At 51.1% G+C, this 23,492-nt stretch overlaps 1 protein-coding gene across 1 annotated transcript; it reads left to right on the forward strand.

Annotated features, from left to right (window-relative positions):
- Positions 1-422: 422 nt before the first annotated feature.
- On the forward strand, positions 423-11,290 carry PLPP7 (phospholipid phosphatase 7 (inactive)). Its single transcript, XM_010212918.2, has 2 exons — positions 423-1,061; positions 10,682-11,290. Exons 1-2 carry the CDS (start codon positions 611-613, stop codon positions 11,044-11,046), a joined length of 816 nt encoding a protein of 271 aa, XP_010211220.1. The 5' UTR covers positions 423-610; the 3' UTR covers positions 11,047-11,290.
- Positions 11,291-23,492: the final 12,202 nt, after the last annotated feature.

Consider the following 23,492-nt stretch of genomic DNA (forward strand, 5'->3'; position numbering starts at 1 on the left):
GGGGCATGAGATGTTGCAAAACAGTAAAACTAGGGGGTGTTCTATGGCTCTATCCCCCTGTGGGAACCCCCCCAGGGAGGTCCTGCCCTTGGAGATTTCAAAGCCAGGCTGGACACGGTGCCCTGTGAGCCACACCGGTCCCTCACAGGGATGTGCAGGGACCGCTCTCTTACTCAGCTCTGATGCCCACATATTAAAATATGAATTATGCTGCCAAGAAACTACATTTCCCAGTTTCCCTTGCAATTCCCCGGGAATAAGCAATTGGAAGATTTAAATAGACCAGGCCAGAAGCAACCAACCTTTGGCACAGAGCATTTCCCTCCTCTTCTTCCAATCTATTGGCTGTTTAACCTTTCTGCCTGGCACTGGAGTGGCTGCCAAGCCTGGCATTAATTTTCCTCCTAAGCTCTCTAGGCCCATGAAGTAAACAGCCATGTGCATTCCTTACTCTATATTTAACAGCTGCGGACGGTGCTGGGGGCAACTGCGCCGGAGGGGAACCCTTGTCGCTTCCCAAATCCGTAGCCCTTGAGGGTGGGAGCGGGGGACGCTGCGCGCACGCAGGCGAGGCCTTTGGGAAGCGGCTTCCACGGAGCGAGCGGCCGCGATGCCGGCGTCCCAGGTGCGCTCCCGGGCCCGGGACAGGAGCAACGTCCTCAACAGGGCCGAGTTCCTCTCCCTCAACCAGCCCTTGAAAGGCAACCAGGAGAGCAGGAGCTCCCTCAGGAAGCAGAGCAGCCAGGCCGGCGCGGCCGGCGCTCCGAGCGGCAATCCCAAGGAGCGGAGGCAATCCCAGCAGCTGCCCGAGGAGGACTGCATGCAGCTCAACCCGTCCTTCAAGGGAATCGCCTTCAACTCCCTGCTGGCCATCGATATCTGCATGTCCAAGAGGCTCGGCGTGTGTGCCAGCACGGCCTCGTCCTGGGGCGGTGCGCGCTCCATGATCAACCTCCTGGGGATAACGGGCCACGGCATCCCCTGGGTGGCCGGCACGCTTATCTGCCTGGTGAAGAGCAGCACGCTGGCCGGCCAGGAGGTCCTCATGAACCTGCTGCTAGGTGAGTGGCAAACGCGGCCGCGCAAGCACAGCCCCGCTCACAGGGGCTGCCAGCCTTGTGACTGTCCCTCCTGTGGCTATTCCCGGCCACAGGATGCGGTCAGCAAGCGGGACCTGGTGGTGAGTGACCTTTGGGGAGGAATGGGAGCGACCTTTGGCTGCAGTTGGCCGTCGTGGCAGGTTACGGTGGGTCCCGAGTCCTGTCAGTGATGGATGTGGCAAGGAGCTAAGAGAGATGGAGGAATTCAAGTCCCGAGTCCTGTAGGTGATGGATGTGGCAAAGAGCTAGGAGGGACAGAGGAATCCTGGTGCCCAGTCACCTCTGTGGGGTAGGGGCTGGTCCCTGGTCCCCCTGGCCTGCGCAGGGCAGAGCTATAACACCAGGAAGGCGCCTGGGACATGTAGGCAGGCATTTGCAGCAATGTCTTTTATTGAATCTATGGTTATCTGCTCCGGGAGCCTGGCCAGGTAACCCCTTGCAGGGGTTATGCTTGCAAGGTGAACCATGACCTGAAGTTATCTTTGGGGGAAAAAAAAAACAAAGCATATAAAGCATATATATGTATGTACATATATATATATATATACTCTCTTGAACAAGCATGAGCTTAGCAACCTCATAATGGAGTCCTGCCTCCTTCCCTGCTGCTGTCTGATCTTGCTTTTTTCTTCCCCTGAGGACCTTTCTTGCTGCTGTCCTCATTTCCTTGTGCTAATTTGACCCAGAGGCCTGAAGACAGCATCTGATCTCTGCTGGTCCTTTTTTATTTTTATTATTTTTTCCTTTATTTCTTTTTTTGCAGTGGTCAGTATTCTTGTTTCCGCAGGCTGGGGCTTGTTAAAGGAGTTGTTTCCGCAGGGCTCATCCCAGCAGTGTGTCCCACTAGCGACCAGGCTGAGCCCTAGAGGGGACTTGCCTTAGAGCCAGGCCCCATTCCACCCTTGGCCATGCATGTTGGAGGACCTTGCGCTTCTCTCTCTTCTTCCCTTGTCTTGTGGCCTCGTTATCACCTCCTGCTTGGTGACTGGTTTTTAGCTCATTTGGCTGTGGTCAGCCTTCATGCTTCGCCCTCTCTCAAAAAACAACCACAGTCACAACCTGGGGTTGGTGAGAACATTCGGTTTGGGACTTTCCTTCTCAGCAAGCCTTTTGTGTGGGATACAGAGATTTTTCTATTTCCTGTAGATACTCAGGAAGGGGATGGACTGTATGCAGGAGCTGACTGTAATGGGCTATGAGCTCTGCAGCATGGTCCCAGGTATTATTTTTTCAGTAGTTTATCCTTTGGAGAATGTGAGGATTGCACTGAACTGGCTTTAAAAGCACCTCTGTAGCTGCCTTTTCTCCCCTGTGCCTTTGAGAGAGACTGTCCTCGTGCTGTGACATCTAATGAAGGGAGGCCATAGCGGGGAATAAGCAGGAATAGCACTGGCACGGTGCGGAGCGCTCTGACGTCAGGAGGAGCTCCTCCGCTGACTCCTCAGCGTGCTGGGTCAAACTCTTACTGAGAAAAGAAGCTCCATTTGAAAGGGCACGAGGATGAAATAGTAGGCGACTAACACCAACCAGCGCAGTTTCCAGATGCCTTCTGACCCTGAGATCCTTCGACAGTTCAGGAGTCTAAAAAATGGTCTTTCTGTCTGCAAAGTGTTTGAGATCCTGTAAAAAGCGAGTGCCACTTTTGGCTTAAAAACAGACCAGGTTTTCTCACTCTTCTGTTACCATGTGAGGCAGTCCAAGTCCAAAGCCAACTCCGGGTTGCACTGAAACTTTGAATATCATGTGGTCATTGGGAGAACTCAGCATTGCAGCTGCTAGCTGCTTTGGAAGAGTGGTACCTGCATCTCCAGGTCTCCTTAGCTCAAATGTGCTGCCCCCGGCACACATTGGCTTCTAAGTTTTGATCCTGCCTAAGCACACTGCTGCCTTTTCCCCACCTGTCGAAAATGGTTAAATTTACAAATGCCTAGTTCATAGTGGGATTAGATATGGCAGGCTCTAAGAGGAAGCCACTTTGCCCTCCAACTAGAAAACAGTGACTGGTGGGACTCCCCAAGGTCTCCTGAGCTTCTCTGCGTGTCTTCTGTCACTCCACACAACAGCATCCCTGCAGGGATGTGTGGGGTTGGTTTTGATGCTTTGTGTCAAAGTATCTACTTCTTTAATACCTGTGATGCTCCTGGTCGATAGAGTTTGGCTTGGGCGTGCGAGGTGAGTGGACCTAGACGCATTTCATGCGACTTGTGGCCTCTGGGTGAATGAGAACAGCATGACCTGGCTGCTGAGTCTGTTGTGTCTGGCATCCTTGGTCACTCCTGTTGCCATCGTTTTCCTGTGGTTCAAATACAGCAAAACGTTGTGTAAAGCCCCTGTGTCTTTGGAAGGGGGCATCTCTGGGGTTTCCTTGGTCTTCTGGAAAGATGGAAGCCGGGAAGCGAGGTTGTCTACCATACCCTGTCTTTACCTCCCTTGGCTTTCCTTCCTTCCCCCTGCTTGCTCAGAGTTTGATACATCAAGCAGAATTTCTGATGCAGTCTCTGGGCAAGGAGCCAGCCCATCGCAAAGCGCTTGCTTAGGGTTTGCAGTCAAGCTTTCCAAGGCAAGGAGACAAGAGGCTGCCGAAATGGGCCTGGGAACCTGGCAAGAGCTCCACTGCAGATGGAGGGGGGCACTTGCTCTTGAGGAGCTCTTGGTAAGAAAGATCTGTGCCAAAACATATGGGGGCACTTCGGGTGAGGGGTTCTGACCTCTTCCCCGGGACACTCCATCCGTCCCAATTGCAGATGTTGATTAGCATCCCCAAGCAATGTTTTCCCTCCGTGTTTGTCATCTGTGATGGAATTTATTGATTCTCCTCATCATAATCTTTTCCGGCAAATGCCAAACAGCCAGAGAAGCACAGTCACAGACTGTTATTGAAAAGATGGAAGAAATCAGATATCTGTGCCTACTATAAAAATCCCTCTGCCAGGATGCTTTCAGGAAGACTGTCTCAGTATAGCCAATTCTGGCTGCTAAAAACTCATGAAGAAAACCTGCTCTGTGCCAAATCAGAAAAAGTCACAGCCCAAGAAACCCCTCAATTTAAGTTCATTTGATTTGCCTTCTGGTGTTGGAACTTTTAAGAACATTCAAGCTTTTCTCTGCAATTATAAGGATTTCATTAAAAAATGAGGTGCTTGGAAAATCATCCAAACCTTGCAAATGGGCTTTCGGGGAAAAACAAATATTATGGAACTTGCATTAAAGTGGCCAGAGTCGCTCCAGAGAGCAGCTCCACTAAATCTTGAGATAAGCAGTGTCCTGGGTTCTGGTTCTGATCCATCTGGTGAGGATGTGGATCCAAATTTAGTGATTCATTGACTGCAAAGCCAGCAAAGAACATTTGGATCATTGATCTCACCCACGGCAAAATACAAGCTGTAGCACATCTCTTAATTTATTCCTGTTCCATTTGTTAAGGGAAAAGACCCAAACATCCAATCCGATATAAAATTTCAAGTGACAATGATGCTGTCAGAACTGTTTCTAAATTACTGCAGTGGTGGGTATCTTCTCAGCTGCCTTGCTTTTAGTTTGAATTTTCCCTTCCTTCCATTGCCTCTCCATACTTTCAGCTAAAGACCACTTTTATCCAATATATTTTCTGCCTCTCGGTATTTTGCCTAGTGACCAGGTCACCTCTTCACCTTCCGTTTGTTAAGCTAAACAGATTGATCTCATTAGACCAATGGTCTTTCCAGGTCCAGGCACTTTCTTAGCATGATGGGGATTGAATATGTTGATCTACCCAAAGTGGCAGTTTTGATGCAGTCCCCCATTTATGTCTAGAGCCAAATCACTGATGCAGGGATCATTTGCTTAGTTAGCTGCAGTCCAGCTGCCTGAATTTGCTGTCATAGAGTATCTGCCTGGCTAATGTTGGTGCATAAAGCGTACGGTTAGTGCTTGGTTTGCAATGCTGGGCGTTAAGGGTGTTTTACCTTCCTCATAGCATCCTTAAAGGTTGCCTGAAGGGTGATAACTGTGGGTGTTGAAGCTAGAAGAAAAGGCTCTGGCTTTCCCTTTGCATGCTGCAGACCCTGGAGCACCACAGGGCTGCACATTGCTCTGTCCGTTGTGTCCAGCTCTTGTCGCGCTGACTCGAGTCCTTGTCCTCGTCCTCATCCATTACCAGCTGCCTCTGCATCCAGTCTCTGACTAGTAGGTTGATTCTTTGGTGCTGTCACTACACATTTATCACCATCATGTAAAGCAGTGCTGGGGGCTGTGGGTGCCTCATCCAGAGCTGTGGCAGGTCGCGTGGCACGAGAGGAGGGAAGGAGGGGAGGCCAGGGTCCCTTCCCCGCTCCTGAAGGTGGGTGAGAAGTCGTTTTTTGCTCTCTCCAGCCTTTTCTCTGAATACAGCCTCAGCTTTAGCCTGCTAGGAAAACAAGCCGTGATATTCTGAGGTATATTTCTCTGCAGATGTGTGAATTTATACTGACACACGCGTACCATGCGTACATGTATGCATGTGTATGTACATATATAGGGCCAGGATTCCATCACCTCCTCATGGCAGCCTCCAAGCAAGACTAGGCTAGCAGGAAAGTGGCAAACTGGGAAAGAGAGAGAAAGGTCTTCACAAGGTCCCATGAGGCCACACGTCCCCTTCTCTAACAGTGACATGGAGGTGCTCATGTATACTGGGATACGTTTTATTGGTGTGGTGAGAATTCAGAGAGTATTAGCCATTGCTGTTAAAGGTCACTGAGTAGATTAAATGCCCAGGCAGTAGAGACAAGCTCCTCGTGTTGAGCCCCCGGGCGCAGCAGCCCAGACCCAGCAGAGAGGATGGAGAGCTCTGCTGGCAGATGGATCAGTCCGTATGCAGCAGAGCTTGCTAAGCTGAGAGCCCCAGAGATGGTTTGGGGCCAGATGTATCTATTTTTTTCCCTCTTGTTTTCCCACTGTGAGACTGGAGATTTTCTGAGATAAACAGGGCAGATAATGTTGCAGCAGAGAAGGAAAGGACAGCTTGAGAGCTGGCTGCCTGCACGAATGTTCCTGGCTTTGGTGCCATTCCCAGACTTCTCCCCATCCCCTCTTTGCAAAGCTCGGCATGTGGAGCCTCTTCCTATCTGTGCTCCCCTTCCAGCCTCAGCAGTGACCACGGGCATCTTGGCAACTTCGAGCACATCTGCGAGGTGGAAAAGTTAAATGATGTAACCCAGTGTTACTGACCCATGGAAGGTGCTCAGCACAGAGACCCGTTCCCTGCATCCAGCAGGGCACTGCTCCAGGCTGGCATTGATTATTCCTCTGCATCACCTCAGGCTGCAAATAAGCCTCTTGCAGTCCTGTGCGGATACTGCAGCCAAAGCCCCTGCTCTTCGGTGGGTGCCGTCCTCGTCCTTCATCTCCTTGTGGCCGGCGAGCTCCGGTGGCTCTGGCGGCTCCGGCGGCTCCGCACTGCAAGCAGGGTCCGGCCCCGCCGCCTTCCCTGCGCCCTCCCTCCCTGCCTGCTTTCCTTGCAGCAACTGTGCTGCTCGCTGCAGGGCAGACGTGCGCGTCTGCAGTGTCCCCTCGCACAGAGGACAGCCAGTAAGAGGCTGGGACCCGTTTGGATATTCCTGGAGCCGGCACAGGGAATATTTCCAGCGAGCTGCGTAGGTCTTTGTCAAACCGCTGCTTGGGTCAGCTGCTTTCATGCAGGTGAGGGTCTAGGAGCTCGGCTGCTGGCTGGCTGTTTGGTGCTAAGGACGGGGTGAGCCCTGTATCCATCAATTTGCCGTCTTTGGGGAAATAGCGTGAGGCTGAAAACCACCCCCCTGTGCAGAGCCAGCAGGCAAAATATTCTGGAGCCTGTATGCAGAGCGAAAGAGCAAAGAAGTGTGAGGGTTGTTGAATAGGAAGAAGGGGAATAAACAAGGGAAATGAGTCATACTTGTGCCTGTCACTCCAGGAGCAGCCTCCCATTGCCCCCGGTGCAGAGCTCAAAAGCGGCAATCGCTGTTGCACTGATGCAGAGCCCGCCCTGCCAGCCAGGCTGCGGCCCAGAGGGAAACGCTTCCATGTGGATGAGTGTGTTTGCAGCTAATGCACCTTGGCAGGAGCAGGAGGTGGGAAGGAGGACGGTGCAGGAGTCGCAGGCAGCGAGGAAAGCAGCAGGGGCAGCAGGACCTGGGCACTGCCCTGGCCTGGGCCAGGCTTGGCCAGGCTGGTGCAGCTGGTGCTGGGAGGCACGATGGGGACAGCGGGGATCGTATGAGTTTTCTCTTCCTTCTTCCTCTGGAAGCTGTTTCTTTTCTGGTTCTTCATTTCCATGTATATAGGGGCACAGAGAGACCCAACTGATCAGCATCTTTGAAGCACTTTAAGACGCGATGTTTGGAGACCCCATGGGCATCAGAGGAATCAGCCCTGAGTTTTTTTTTTGCCCGTTTGCCTTATTGAAGGCAGAGGGTGTAAATATAAGCAGGGCTGAACCCAAGGAAGGAGCCCAGCGTCTGTGGCCTGTCAGATGCCCAAGGCAGTCTGCACCCACACAGAAAGCCCCAACCTCCCCTTGCTCTTGGAGCCCTCCAGCTGTGGCCTCCATCAGGAGGGTGCTGACATGGGCTGCCAGGGACCACGAGGGTGCCACGGGCTCATCACCTGGTGCCAGCATGGGGGGTGTTAATGCCCATTGCGACACGTGATTCACAATGGTTGTTTCATGTGTGTTTTTTCTTTCTTTAATGAGTTGCATGTTGCTAATTCCCACTATATTCCCTCCTTTCCATGACCACTTCTCCCAGCACCCTTCGCACCCAAAGCCTTTCCCCACTGCTCATTCAGCTGAAAAATAACCTCCTTCCAAGCCCTGCAGTGGCTGATTCCTTGGTTCTTAAGTATCTTGTGCCTTTTGTCACTTCTTGCACCTAATATTGCCACATTTTGAGAAGAAAATGGAGGAACTCGCTTGCAGAGGAGCAGAGCCCCTCCAGCTGCTGCCAGTGCTGCTGCAGAGGGTGAGGAGGCTTTGGAAACCTCCACCTCTCCTATGTGAACTAATCAAAACCACAAATGGCTCTTGCCCGATGTCTGTAGGAGGTTGCATTGGGGAAGTTCCTTGCAGAAGCTGTAGGATGCGCCACGTAAGTAAAATCTGCAGTTCAAAATGAAAAAAAAAACGTAGCTTTAGGTTTTCTGCGTCTGTCTGAGCTGCCCTGAAGGCCGGTCGCAGAGGGACATGTCTTCTCAGGGGGCTCGTGCAGCCTCCAGCAGTGTGGGACCCTGCTCAGATGCGGCTTCTGCTGCATCGGGGGCAGGAGTTGGTGCCAGGGCTGCCTCTGCATTGACGCGACGCCCGCGCGGGTGCGCGTGGAGCTGGATGCGCTCGGGACGCGTTTCGGGGAGGTGAAGCTCCCCTTCCCTCCCTGTCCCGCGTGGGCAGCCGCGGCTCTGCTCGGCCTCGTGCCGGCTCCGCATCCGGAGCTCGCGGGCCTGACGCCGGGGGCTCCTCCGGGCGGTCCCATGTGCACCAAGTCGTGTGGATCACGGCTGCAGCGGCAGATGAGGTCCAAGGCTTTTTTGGCGTTCTCCCTTTTGTTTCCTCCCTTCCGTCCTCTCCCTGCTGCCAGCCCTGCGCCCAGGGCGTTCTCCAGCTGCAGATGCCTTGTTTATTCCGACATCCCAGCTGGGTTCTGCCTCGGCCCCTGGAGATGCCGTATAGCCCTGGCCGCAGCCAGGGCTGCAGGCAGGTGATGCTCGCTCGGGCACATCCCTTGCAGTCCCAAATCCATGGACAGCGACAGCCATCCCTCCTTGGGCTCCAGGAAGGTCCCTGCGGTGACAGGGGACATCAGCTTTTCCGATGTCCCTTAGAAGATGTTTGACTTTCGGCTCGGTTGGGTGGCAGCAGCAGCAGCGCTTCAAATTTGCCCTTGTGCCCTGCCCGGAGAGGACTCGTCTGTCTGCTCTCAAGTCTTAATGTGCTCCCAAGATTTAGCAGTGGGAGCAAAGCACATAATTGTTTTCCTTTCCTTATTAATAGAAATAAAACGTCTGCCCAGGGGGCTTGCTTTCCGCTCGTTTGCTGTGCGCCTGATGCCAGATGTTGGCTATTTACAATACCAAGGTGATCTCTGATGCTAAAATTGTCACAGGCAGATGAAGCTTGCTCTTTGGTTTTGTGTTTTAAAGGAGCTTTAAATGTTAAAGCTCCCTTCTGCACTTGGAGGGTTTTGCACAATAAATTGGAAAGCTCATTTTCCTTAATGGTGAGGTCGGGGGAAAACTCTGGATCTTTTTTTTTTGGGGAAAAAATGTGAAAGGAGCAATGGGGGAAGCATAATCCCTTCCATAAGGATGCATGAATATGCCCAGCTGAGGAGGGAGGATTTTGTTTGCATGGAGCTGAAGCAACAGAGGGATAAAAAAACCCCAACCAGTTCAGCCGAAGTCCAAGCGGGAATGTAGGTCAGGGAATTGCAAGGGAATAGGACCCGGGCCGTGAGTGACGGCACCATTTGTATCCATTTCTGCAGGACGGGCCGTTTGCTGACGCTGTCAGCACTGCGGCGATGCCGGGAGCTGATGCTCCCTGGCACGGCTGGACACGGCCGCGCGTCCCCGGGTCCTCCAAAGGCTCTGCTAGCACAGGGTGGTGGATGGAGCAGCACGAGCAGCTGAAGCTCTTGCACCAATAAGTTGTTTTGGGGAGGGAAAGTGACAGAAAAAACATCCAACCAGGGATTTTTTTTTCTTTTAACAGCAAATTAACCCCTAGTCTTAACGCTGTCATGCCTTTGGATCTCGAAATGGGGACAAATGAGGCTTCTTCCTCTCTGTGCGCCATCTGATAAAAATTAAATCTAGCAGTAGTGCAGATCTGCTTTATTCATCTGCAGAATGAAAGGATCATGAAAACTGCTCTTTGCTGTACTCCCCCATGGGAACACCTCTGTGTGTGCCTGCTCTGTCCATCCAGCTGCCCTCGCATCACCTAGGACCAAAAATAATAATAATAATAAGTGTAAGAATGCCAGGGAGTAGAATTGATGGTGAGTGAAGAGGAGGCTGATAAGGCCAGCGCTGATGGGTTTCACCCCAGCAGCCGTTCAGGAAGAAAGGCTGTTTGCAGCTGAAACCTGCAGCTCAAGGGATGCTCCTTGTCCTGCCACGCATTGGTGGTTGCCCAGGCTGGGAGGTTTGCAGCCCACGGCCACGTCCACACAGGGGAGCGGGGCTGGCGGGGGGATTTGCAGAGCGCAGCTGGGGACAAGGCCACGGAGAAGCGAGAAGTGGCTGGAAACAAGAGTGAGAACTGACTTGGTGCTCCCCATCGCTTCTGCAAAGGGAGAGAGGAAGAGAGTAGGGCGTCTGGAAGGACATCACCCACCCTCTGGTTCTCCATAGCGAGGTGCTGTTAGTAATGTAGACAGCTGTTTCTTAATTGTGTGAGGGTTAATTAGCATTTGTGTGCTGATTAGAGGATGATACGTGCTGAGTTCAACTGAACCATGCTCATGTGATTAGCATTGAACTAAAGGCTTCTGTTATAGGCAGCGACAACCTTCCTATGTTCTGCCCTAAAAACTGCGCTCTGCTCTGCTCCTCTCTCTGACCCCCCTTCTTTGCCTCTTGCCTTGTAGCCTTGCTGCTGGACATCATCATCGTGGCCGGCCTGCAGAAACTGGCCAAGAGGAAGGGCCCGTTTGACGTCAGCCCTGGCTTGTTGGACTACCTGACCATGGACACGTACGCCTTCCCAGCGGGGCACGCCAGCCGAGCGGCCATGCTCTCCAAGTTCTTCCTCAACCACCTGGTCTTGGCCATCCCCCTGCGGATCCTGCTGGTCCTTTGGGCCTTCTGTGTGGGCTTTTCCCGCGTCATGATCGGACGGCACCACATCACGGATGTCCTGTCGGGCTTTGTTTTTGGCTACTTACAGTTCAGGCTAGTGGAGTTGATATGGATGTCTTCCAACACGTGTCAGATGTTGATATCAATCTGGTGAACACGGGGGACTCGATGCCGTTCAACTGGAAACTAGCAGATACTTCAAGGGTCTCCCTCCCAGTATTTTTTACATGTTGTCTGTTGGAAAGAATTGTAAAATCCACAAGTAGTGGTGTTTTTTAATGTTGCTTCCCTGTCTGAAAGAAAAAAAAATACTTGCAATTGGTTGGGTTTTAGCAATCAAGGGCCACAGCTGTGTTTTGGCCATATTATCAAGTAAATTAAGCTTCAGAGATGCAAGAAATGAGCTACACACCTGCCGTGTTTGGGTGTCTCATAACTGCACCTTGATATGTCCTCCCAAGGGGCTGCACCTGAGATCTTCCCGAGAAGATATTTGTTAACTTCTTTGAGGCTAAAAGTTTTTGGCCACTGTGCTTTTTCTTATTGTAAGCCCAGAGTTGGTGCCCAAGGGCACTGCCGACATTTGACAGATAATAAAAAAATCATAAAATTGCTGCCCTGTTTGGTTCTTCACCTGGACTTGGGGGGTTTTCCGATGGAAGCAACGGAAGTCCAAGGACTTGTGGTATTTTAGTGGATGGCTGGGTGCTGGTCCTACAGGGACCAGAACTGCACTGACCCTTGAGAGAAGGGACAAGTGCCAGTTGAGTAAAGCTTCTAGATCCATGTTCAACTTTGAGCATGTGGTGCAGTTTTATTGGTCTTTGGAGGATTGATGCATTCACTTAAATTGTTTGCTTTAGAAGGGTGAATTTAGGACTTAGGTGGCATGCTGAATTTGGCCTTTCATCAGCTGTTCAAACTCATGCTCTATGCAGGTACATATTTGTTTTTTTTTTTTTTTGTCTAGTAGAAGGACAAATGCAAGTTCCCCTTTTCATCCTAGCAGGGGGTCACTGTAGAGACTCTGTGCTGAATCATGGCAATTCTGCAAGGCAGCTCTAGATAGAGAGCACAGAGTCTTTTTCCCCATCTTCAGGACCACGATTTTGTATTTATGCCAAATGATGCTCTAGATGGTAATTTCCAAGGTAAGTCTCTTCTCGCATTGACTGCTTTCCGGCACTGACAGCAAGTTGTTGGTGAGCAGGAGTGGTGGCAGGGAGCCAGGATTAGCTCTAGCCCTGTCCCTGCTCGCTTGTCTGTGACCTTGTTACTGAGCAAACTACTGAACGCTTCTGTGTCTCGCCCTGCGTGAAATGAGGAGAGCTCCCTTGACCTTCCTGGGCCACAAGGCTGAGCAATTGAGGCTTGCAAACTGGTTTGGGATTGCTGGATGTAGAGCGCAGCACACAGACTGTTGCTCCATTTTTTGCCAGACCATCACCTTGAATCCTGGCTGCTTCTTATCTGCATAATGACCATTAGATAACAAACCATATGGCCCAAATCCCGTCTTTTGCACAGAGCCCTTGCAGTTTGGTGTGGTTTCCCTGTCTCTCTAGGAGACAGTCCTGGTGTTTGGTGCATGACAGACACTACCAGATTCAGCCCCTTCCCTGGCTGGGTGCTTTTACAGATGTTCCAAAGGATCCTACCACTCCTGTCCTCCTGTTTGTCCCAAACTGAGCAAAACGTACGCATCCTGCAGGACTTGAGCAGCCAGATCCTGCGCTCTCATCCATCCCAGCATGTTCTTACCAGGACAGCCGTTGAGAGGAGCATTAGCAAGCTATGAATAGTTGCTGTTCTTTGATAATTAATACGGAAAGAAGACAGATAGCAAATCTATCCTTGACGTGCATCTCCGGCTCGAGGGTCAGCACAGAGCCCCACGAGCTGGTGGCTTCCCGCACTGCCGGCTCCCAGCATGGAGCAGGGACACGCGGTGCCAGCACATGCCTTAGAGCTCTCCCGTGGAGCTCCCGGGGTGGGTAGTTCCAAGGTCCCTTTGGAAAGGGCTGTGACTGAGCGTGTTCAGGAAAGGGGAGAGCCTCTGGGTCTCGCTGCTTTTCTCCGGAGGCTGCCGCATCCGTGTAGCAGATGGCAGAGCACGGGGGGCTGGTGGAGCCATGCGGCTCCCCTGCTGCGGCTTGCTTAAGTGGGGAGCAGGGAACAAACCCCCCAGGAAATGAACTTCAGCGGGAGCTGCTTCTGCCCCCGGCTTCCATTAGGAATTCTCTCTACAAGCCTCCTTCCCCCATGAAGACTTATGCAAGAAGTGACCTACCGCTCTTCCTTTTCCTTCAAGGCATGACTGCACTCGGGGAGTTGATCCCCATGCCGGGAAGGATGGGATGCGTTGCGGTGGTGTGCACGGATACACGTGTAGCTGGAGCGGGTGGGTGCCTGCAGAGAGATGGGTCTCCCTGGGTTTCTCAGTGGGAAGCTGTCACTTTGCAGGCATTTACTGCAAAACTCGGGCTTTCCTTGGCAAATAGGCTGGATTCACCCAGGGGCAAACGCGTGCATCACATTCTCATCCACCTTTAGCAGGTCTGTATCCTGGTTATCCAGGTGCATTGCCAATGGCTTTGGTGGAGTTTCTCCTGGTCCTTGCTGGTGGGAACGGTGTGTGGCTGCACATAGGAGGACAGGGAGAGGAAGGGCCCAGGGACACACTCCTTTTGCTGCCATTGAAGCCAGTTTCCAACAGCCCGGAGCATGGGAAGGCCTCTGTCTCTATAGCAACAGTTGGGGATGGGAATGGTGGTACCCGGACAGTTTTGGGGCAGAGCTTGGCAGGGCCATGGGGTGACATTGCTCTTCTTCCAGTGACAACAGTGCAGGGAGGGACCCATGCTCCAGCACTGCGGTCCCACAGCTACGTTCAGCCCTGGGGATGGAGGCAAGGAGGATCCAGGAACATGAGGAAAAACAAAACCTCCCTGGCTTTGGGGTTTCCGGCTGGGTAGATGCCACCTTCTTCCTAGCTGGTAATTCCTGAGAATTCCCTAAAAGCCTCGCCACCAGCCCCTCGAAGGGCGCTGGAGGTGCCTTCAGCCCCTGAATTTGACTCTGGACCAAATGCCCGGGTTGCTCAGCATCCCATGTGCCCTCCAGCACCCTCCTGCCCTGGCCCTGATGCCGATTACATGGGACAGCGAAAGGGAGGGTTTAATTCATTAAAGAAATGAAGGGTGCCAGGGAAGTAGCAAATCTGGATTATATCAGTGGGCATTTGTGGGAATTGCCGGCAGGATGTTTAGCTCCTCCCTCCCTGCTCTAAGCTGGTGTTTTATTTGAACAAGCTGCTTCGCGTGTCTGCAGCCTTGGCAGTATCTGGGGCTGCGGGGAAGCGAAGGTGGCACAAATCCCTTCCCGCAGCCCAGCCTCGTGCAGGCTGAGGGGTTAGGAAGGCTCTTATGCCAGATCTCACCATGGTGGCATGGCCACGGTGTTGGTCCATGTGGCAGGGAGCTGATTTGCACCACTTCCCGCTAAGTTTGCGTGTTAAGATGATAAGCAACCACATCAACCGCCAGGTTAGAAGTTGAATTTATTAGGCAAAGCCTAAGGAAATAGGCTGGTTCCTTCTGATGCCCTGCAGCTGAAGTGGGAGGTAAGTGGGTTCTGTGTAACCCTCCCCATCCGTTTGGCATTCCTGATTCCTGCAGGGAAACCGAGGCACTTTGCCTGCCAGCGGTGGGCTTGGCTGCAGGATCCAGGTGCTCCCTACAGCACATGCAGCTCCCCCAGCCTCAGAGGGTTAAGTCAGAAACCGCAAATTTAACAAAATCCTTCCAGTTGCCATGGGTCCATGGGGTCCAGAAGGGGGGCACGGCTGGATACCTGATTTAGGAGTGTCCCCTGGGCTCTCCCCTCTTTGGCAGGGTGGGAATGGGGTCACTTCCCCTCCCCTTCCCGCTTTGGACTTGGCAGCAGCAAAGATTCCCCCCTCCTGCCCCTGCTGGACGCTTCCGCGGACACAAGAGTCAAAGCAGATTAAAGGTCCCTCAGATGATCACATTTATTTCATTATTTGAGTGAAATCCCTTGTAAAACCACCTTCCCCCTCCTCTTCCCTTTATAAATATAGAAATCAGGGAAGAACTGCAGATTTAGGAGAAGTTAATCACAGAGGCACATCCACACCATTAACCACTGGCAGCCCGAGCCAGGGGAGATACTGGGGAGCCCATAGGGTCCCAGCCTGGCAGATGCCCCCACAGGTGGGGCTTCTGCTTTAATGGTAGTTGAGTTGCCTCTGTTGTGGTCACAGCTGGGCTGTGATGAGCTGCTAATTGCAGTGCTGGAATAAATTGGCTTGAGCAGCCAGTGCTTCCTGCTGCTGTTGCAGTTTGGTTTCTGGGGAGCCTCTGCAGGATGCGCCTGCAGCCCAAGGTCTGGGAGCTTGAGGCCATGGAAATGCTGGGGCTCTTCCCCTTATGGTGCTCCCTTTGCTCTGAGCCTCTGTAGATGATGAGGATGGGCCTGGGGATTTAACTGCAGGCATCGCTTTGGATCTATCCCAAATTAAGTATTTACAATGGCAGTACTTGCTCCCTGCTGCCCTTGCAGTGTCCCCTTCCCTCTGATTCTCCTTCTGGACCTTCACATGGGTAGAGGTGGATCCTGCCAGCAGGAACCTGCATTCTTTGCCACATGTGGCTCAGCCTTGCTCTGGGACCCTATCTGCCTCCTCTCCCATCCCGCGTTCCTGGGAACAGCAGAGCTGGGAAGGCAGACCTGCAGGGAGCAGGTAGAAGGTGAGTGCTGAAGTGATGGATGCTACAAAGCATGCAGAGGTGAAGGGGCTCGGGGTGTTTGGTGGCATTTGCCTCCAGGCACCTTCACAATATTAAATGCACTCTGTGGGGCAGTTGTTACAGGCTCAGCCCTGGCATCTGGCTGCAGAGTCAGCGCTGGGGAGCGGGGACCTGCTCCCCACGGGGATCTGCACCTTGAAGCTGCCTGCAGCGGGTTGCACTGTTTTGTTTTTCTTGGGTGCAAGGGGCTTTTCCTTGCTTTAAAGCCTAAATCCAAAGATGTGCATTAACGGCACGTTAGCGCACAGCCTTTGCGCTCAGCCCAGGTTTGGTGTTATGTAAAGTGCGGATTAACGGGAATTGGCGAAATAGGGAAGCACATGGGGAGGATGTGGTGAGGATGCTGGGTGGATTTGGAGGGGGGCGCAGAAAGGAGGCCTGCAAATGTGAGCAGAAATGGTGCTTTTTAAGATTTATTATTTTTTTAATGGCATATGTTGTTCTACCACTAGCCAACAAGCAAATAAAGACTAGAAAATGAAGTAACAAACAGCCATCCAAAGGAAAAGCAAATTTCTACTGGTTTGTGAACCTTAAGAAAGTCTAAGTGCTGTCTCCAAATTCCATGTGGGAAGCAACCCTCTTGCTGCCCCCTTGGAGCACAGTCAGGTCTCCAACCATAATGTGGTGACCAAGATCCCAAAATCCATTTTATTGTGCAGGTGCTGGCCAGGAGGGATGAGGTCAGAGAGGGAAAGCAGGGGGGCTGGGGACACCTCGGTGTGGGATGATGGCACCCACTCCACAGGAAGGCTCGGCCGGGTCCCACCATCCCTGAAATCCAGCCGGGAAGGACTTGCAAGATTCCTGGCGGGCTTCCTTTTCTCAAAGCCTCCTGCAATAACAGCGGCCGTTGTGCGGCTTCCTTTCTAGATAACCTTTTTCCTGCTGCCCAGCGTCCTTATCTGCTGCAGACAGCCTGGCAAGATGAACAGGAAAGCAGAGACCTTATCTCTGCCTCTCAAGGAGCTTATTTAAGTGCCGGAATGTGTCAGATGGTAAATGAGCATTCAAATCCAAGTGAGGCACCAGGATCTGGGGGTGTGCAGGGAGAAAGGCGGCATGGGGGCTGCAGCCTGTCAGGGCTTCCCCTTTTACCTGTCAAAAAAAGCATGGCCAAAAAGGCAAAAACCTGTTAAAAAAGACAACTTGGTGGTTGGTTTCTTGCCAATCTATGGCTCAAAGTGTCAGGCTGCTGCCAGATGTATAGGGCTCCTGGTGCCTCTGATCTCCTTGAGCCTCAGTTTACCTGTTGCAGAGAAGGGCAGAGCTGTGGGCCTGCCCTGTCAGAGCACAGCAAGGGTTAACAGACTACGTGGGCCAGCGCCCGGCACGCGGAGCCCTTGCTTGGATGTGGGGAGATGCTAACATAGCCGTAAAGGTAAATAGAATTGGAGAGCGAATGGGCTAATGAAAATGAACAGGGCTCTGCTGCTCAGATGGGCTGATGCAATGAAAGGAGATCTCCCTGGGGATGCCGGGGTGAGCAGAGTGTCAGCTCCTAACTTATTTCTACTGCTGCGAGCGGCAGGTTCAGTGAGAGCCATCACAGGCAGCAGGGCTAGAGCGCTGGGACAGCGAGGGGCCAGGGAAACCCGCCTGGCCGTGATGATGCCTGTGACAGCTGCTGTGCAGTGACCAGACGGGTTTATTTTGGTCCTGCTGTGAGTGGAAAAATAGATGGTGGTGTGGGGAGAGTGTGCATGGGAATCCTCCCTGTCTGCAGCACCCAGGGTGAAGGGGAGTGGAGCAGGACAGAAATCTCCAGGCTGGTGGGTTGCATGAAGAGCTCCAGGTGTGAACACCTGGATTCTGATCGCCACAGGGAACATGGAATGCTTGGCCATGTGTGGCTGTGGAGTTAGTGATCCAATGGGCCCTGGTGACTGGATATCCTTCTGTGGAGGTGACGTGAGCCACCTGGACTGTGTGCCCCTGTGCTGTCTGCATGGGGCTGGATGGCCCTGCAGGCAGAGAGGGGCTGAAGCCCCCCAGTTCCAGCTGTAGCCCCCTCCCAGCTTTGCAGTTGTCCCCATCAATGTGAAGAGTGAAGGGTGGGGGGGGACCCATCTGAGCCACGTGGTGTCTGCATCTTGTGATCCTGAAACCCAAGAGCCCCCCCTGAGTCAGCAGGTTATTTATACCCCCTGGCTGTCCTCCTGCCAGCCCAGCCTCTCCTCTCCCTCCTCTGGGGTGCCAGGCAAGGCAGGGGCTCTGTCCTGTCGTCCTCAGGCCCCTGTCTGGCTCCTCCTGGGGCTACATCTCACCCCTGCCTTTCCTCCTCTCTTTCCTTCTGCTAAAGCCCAGCCTTGGCCCAGGCCACCAGCACGGTGAGTTGGACTACTGGAGGCCCAGGATGCTGAGGGAGACCAGTCCTGCCATCTTCCTCCACCATCCTAGAGTAGGGCAGGTCCTGGGCTTGGGGCAGATGCCAAGCACACCATGACCAACCTCTGTTTGGATGGGACAGAGTTTTCCAGGCACTGGTCTTCTCCAGCTCTGACCCTCTCTGGTCCCAGCTTTCTTGGTGGCCCTTGTGTCTTGCTAGAACTGCCAAGTCAAGTGGAAGAGCTATAGAGCCACTGGAGGTGCCACTGTCCTGGTATGTGTGGGATCTGGATGCGGGGAAATGGGACATCTGGCAAAACCATTTAGCAGGGCCTGGTGCTCTCATTAGCCAGGTCCATTAGCAGTCCCCAGGCTGGTTATAACAGCCAGGCAAGACCATCCTCCAGGGCCTGGACAGCCCTCACTGCAGCATCTACATCTTCTCCTTTTCTGTCCCTTCCCTCCTGCTCTGGTTCTTCCTCCTCTGCTCACAGTCCTGTGGTGCCAGCCTGTTCTGCACAGCCCGGGCAGAGGGGGCCAGGTGTATTTGCCTCCCCAGGCACAAGGAGGCTGTCATTTGTCACCAGGTGCTAAAAGGAGCATCCCAGACTCTTCCAACCTTCCCTGCACATCCCCTGTCCTTGACAGCAGCGCTGGTGCTCTTCACTGAGCCCCCCAAGCAGCCCTCCCAGGAAAGAACTCCAGCCTCATCCCACCCCAGCCACCTCCGCATCATCCATCCTCGGTGCTTCTCGCTTGCTGAGCCCAGCGCAGCCACGTCCCTGCTCCTGATGGGGACAGGAGATGGGCGAGGGGACAAGAGCCAGGGCAGGTGCTGGGGGCTGGGACAGACACAGCAGCAGCTCCTGCCCGGCCGGCCGGTCCCTCCCCGGGGCGGCCGCGGTGCCAGCCCGGGGCTGTCGCTCCCTCTAGCGGGGACGCGGCCCCTCGCGCTCCGCGGAAGCTGCGCCCACGCGCGGCGATGCTCCCAGCCCCTCCGCGAAGGGAATGCCCCCTGCTGCATCATGCACCGCTATTAAGTTAATGCCCCGTGGCTTGTCATGCCCTGTGCTGATTTATACCCCAAGGTCAAGCTGTTTGTCGTAGTTAATCTCGAGAAACCCCTCCAAGAGTCTTCGGTAGCTGGGTCTTCTGGGGACTGTGTCTTTCTGAGTGAAGCTATCCACCTGCCACTAAAATATTTAGGAAATTGTGTTAATAATTAAAGGAGAGAGCAAACTCAAATGGGACTTCGTGGGATTTTGTAAGATGGAAGGGGCAAAGCTAGTCATGAGACGAGCTACTCACTAAAGCATAGCATTATTCCATAAATCCTCCATGCATGAAGGGACATTACAACTCCAGAGATTTTCCAAATAATGACCTTTGCCTGGGAGCACTCGAAGCGAACCCTGAAGCCCCCGTTCGTGACCAGCTGCCAGTTCAGTCTTTGTGTGTGTGCAGGATTCGCTCGCTGGTCGGGCTGTGATCATCCCCTTGCAGATCCAAGCCACACTTGTCTGCAACAGCAAAAGTCTCCTGGCTCACAGCAGGGGATCCAATTCTGCCAAAATTGCTTATTCTCATCAGCGTCATCACATTTGGAAGAAGCTGCTGGTTCGCTTTGGCGGGGTGAAGTGAGATATTTTTGAAGGGGTAAAACAGCAGATGTTTTGCAGCACATGGAGCTGAGGAATCAGATGGTCGTGATTGAAAGTTGGAGCCGTGAACATGAACGCATGTGTGAACTTACATTCCTGCTGCATCTGTGGACACTACGAGGGTTTCAAGGTAGGAAACAAAATTAAACATTTTTAAAATCTCTGTTGAATAGTACGCATTGCAAAATTAATTTCTTTGAAATACCTTAAAACTTTTTTTTGATAAATTTTGGGAAAATATAGATTCATTGTTCTTCCCTGTCCTTATTTTCATTTTTTTCCCTCCCTCTTTGTCAGTCCAGACCTTGTGACTAACTCCAGCTTGAAATATTTGGTTGAATTTCTCCCTAAAGCAGTTTGTAGTTTTTCATAACTGGAAGGACTAAAGCAAATGAAATGTCACTTTGAAAAGACACCAGTTTCTGTTGCTAAAATGTGCACAACAACCCTGCAGAATTGTGTCTCTACTGCTGTTTAAATAGCATCGATAAATTGAGCAGCCTAGTGACTTCTCATGAATTGCCACAAAAATCAGGCAGGTTCATCTATCACAGTCATGCTTTGCCTTTTTCAGAAACATTCCTTGTGGTTTTGAAACAGGCTTTCTAGGACCCTGCATCAAATAACTGGATTCTCATACTTGATTGATTTCTTTTTTTTTTTTTTTCCCTTTTTTAACTAACCTCTTTGAAAAGCAGGATTTGAGAGAGGGTAAACAAAGGTACTAACTACAAAAGCAGACACCTTCACACCTTCTTAGCAGTGTTTTCAGAGTGGTCTGGGAGCAAGTGCTATGATGAACAGGTCCTTGTCTGGCAAAGCTTCTTAGTACTTGCAGCTGCATCTCTGTTTTCTCTCTTTTCTGAGTGTTTTGAAAAGTGAGCATGTCACCAACAATCTTTGGAGTCTTTTGAAGCATATTAACTGCCTTTTTATAAGAAAAACCCATGGTGCTTCTTGGATTTTTTCTTGACCCTCTTGCTGTTCAGACAGTCAAGGATGTGTGAAGGCTTCAGCACAGATGTAGTGAAAAGGAGTTTGGGCTTTAAAAGCTGCAGCAGGAGTGGCCTCATTTTGCAGAGTTGTATGTAGGGAAAAACTGAAGTCGTGGCTGCTGAAGTGTCTCCAAAATACTTGCAGGATCAAGCAACTGGCATTTAGCTCTCATCAGAGGCAAAGCTTCTCACTAAAGCCAGCTGAAACCAATCCACTTCTAATTGGAAAGAGGGTTTCCTTCTTTAATCAGCTCAGCTTTAAGTGACTTCATTTTTAGTGCCTTAAATAGTCATTTTGTTTTGTTCTTCAGGCAGTCAGCAATGGTGTAGGTCTGCAGACTTTAAATGGGCAAACAATAGTCTGAGAAACAGAAATGCTTTGTCAGCCCCTTGATTTTATACAGAGCCTGTGAGTCCTGTAGGCCGGAGCATGGCCAAAGAAAGGAAGAACTTCTACCTGATCCAGCAGCCAAGAGGAACAGCCCAATGGTTAGAGCTATTCACATAAAATATTGGTCAAGTCTATGGTTTTTCTTAACTAAGGCTCAAGGGCTTCTTTATTTGTTTATTTTTCTTTCTCCACTACACTATAAGCAAATTTTTGTACTTGTTTCAGCCAGCTCAGGGCCTGAGCTGGACAGATTCAAAGCAAAGACGTGGATGGGCATCTCCCCTGTTCTGGGAGAGGGCACCAGGGCTAAGCCATGGACTCTCCGGGGGGCTTGTTTTAAACAGTAGCTCCATCTTTGACCTGAGCAGCACTTTTGACAGAAATTATCAATTTCTACAAAAATGTTGTTTTGGCAACTGTGGCATTTTCTCACAATAGAAACACTGCTTTGAAAAACTTCCCAATCCGTGCTAGTAAAAATAGTACTTGACAGTTATCTACTCTCTACACCATCAAAAAGAAAATAAAGTTGCCTGGTCCCTGCTGTTCCCCTAGTGTTTGTACGGTGACTAATGCAATGTGGGGATGCTAAATGCAAGTAAAAATGCTAGATATGATGTCCCACTAGAATGCACTGAGACAATAGTTTAAAATACTTTCCATTTGTACCCTGTGGCTCATTACTAGCAGTTGCTTGTTGATATGTGTGGTTTTGCTTGTTCTCTGTGTTCAGGGCTTACAGCCTTTATTTCACTCTTCATTTTCTTATTCAATCCTTTGCTTTGCAGTATGGGGTGAAGGCCAAAACCCCCAAGGTTTTCATGTTCTTTCCCTATTCTCAGAATTTCATACTCTTTCAGCTTAAAGAGGTGAGACACTCTAGCTTTCACACTCCTCAAAACATCTTTTTATTCTCCTTAAAAACAATTATATGAAGACATCTCTATGATGTTAGTCACAAATGAGAAGGGAAAGAAAAACTTTTTTTTTTTTATGCCTGAGACCTAATCTCCCTTTGTTCTGTTGCAAGTCTGCCTTTAAAAACATCTCTCTATATTTGGATAATACTTCATCATAAATGGGATTAGAGAACTGCCAGAGACACTCATGTCGTCTTTCCTGCTTCACATATATGACAGCTAAAATCTCTCATGTTCTTCCTGACTGGCTTTTGGGTCCTAAGGCCCTATTCACTTAGTCGCAGGCTTGAATTTCCCTGTAACCATCTAAGACGAGCTAATGAAGTCAGTGTAGGCATGAGGCATTTCCTGATTTAGACACAACTGAATTTGAAATTGATTTTCATGCTTCAGGGCCTAAACCAGCTCCTACCTCATGGGATTAGAAAGAACATTCTCCCATGGACCGGTTACCCTTCAACTGTTCCCTGCCTGCTTCTTCTGCAACAGCTGATGTTGGCTGCTGTCTCAAATAGATGGAGACTAAAAGGACCATGGCCTGATCCAATAAGGTAAATGCATATTTTGTATGTGCTGAATAGCCTCTGGATGGGGAAGAGAATAGGATAGCTTTGCTTTTTCCTAATGGGCTGTGTGAATGAACACCAGGGCAGTAAGGCCTTGTCTTATGCTGCAGGCTGCAGCTGAGCAAAGTGATAACAAAATGGCACAACAGCATTTAGCCTTTAGTTTGCTCTGCTGTAAATCACTCCACGTGTTGTAAGCCACGGTTGGGGATTTATAGATGTAAAGCAGATGTTTGAGGAAGCTGTACAATATAATAGTAATTCTGTTATTTCTAGGAAGTCTTACAGTACAAGATGTTTCTGTGGATATATTCTATACAAAGGCTGAGAGCCCTCTGAAATGGTTATTTTCCATTTCACAGGATCCTTCATTGGATCCTTTGCTCAGCTTTTTGGAATACATCAGAAAACAGAGTAGGAGTCCTACCAAAATGAGTCCTGCATGGAGGTGTGCATTGAACTTCATCCACACGAAACTACTTCAATTTTTGCCCAAGTTTCTTCTCACTGTGCTCACTGCTCCCACACAGCTCACTGCAGCTCTAGCCCCACTGGCTCTAGTCTTACAACGGTTGTCCTGATGTATACACAGGCCAGTAAAATGTGAGGTGGGGTCTTAGAAAGAGCAGCATAGGAATTCATCACCTTTTGCCAGAGTCTGGTTGTATCTTCATGGGCCAGGAATACAATGGATCCACCCTCCTCAATTTGGTGTCAAGGACAGAAAATGTCCATTTTCAAATGATGGAAAGTTCTGTACAGAGAAAAGCCCAGTCTTGATGCATTCCTGGGCCACAAGACTCTACATAGCTCCATGGAGGTGACTCTGGCACAAAGGAAAAGCTGTGAGTTTGAGTGTGAGGGCTGTGACATAAGCATGATAATGAATGTACAATTGTCTTGTATTTGT

Source organism: Tinamus guttatus, unplaced genomic scaffold, assembly GCF_059628265.1.
Source record: "Tinamus guttatus ecotype Peru unplaced genomic scaffold, ASM5962826v1 Tinamus_guttatus_pri_ptg000226l, whole genome shotgun sequence".
NCBI lineage: Eukaryota > Metazoa > Chordata > Aves > Tinamiformes > Tinamidae > Tinamus > Tinamus guttatus.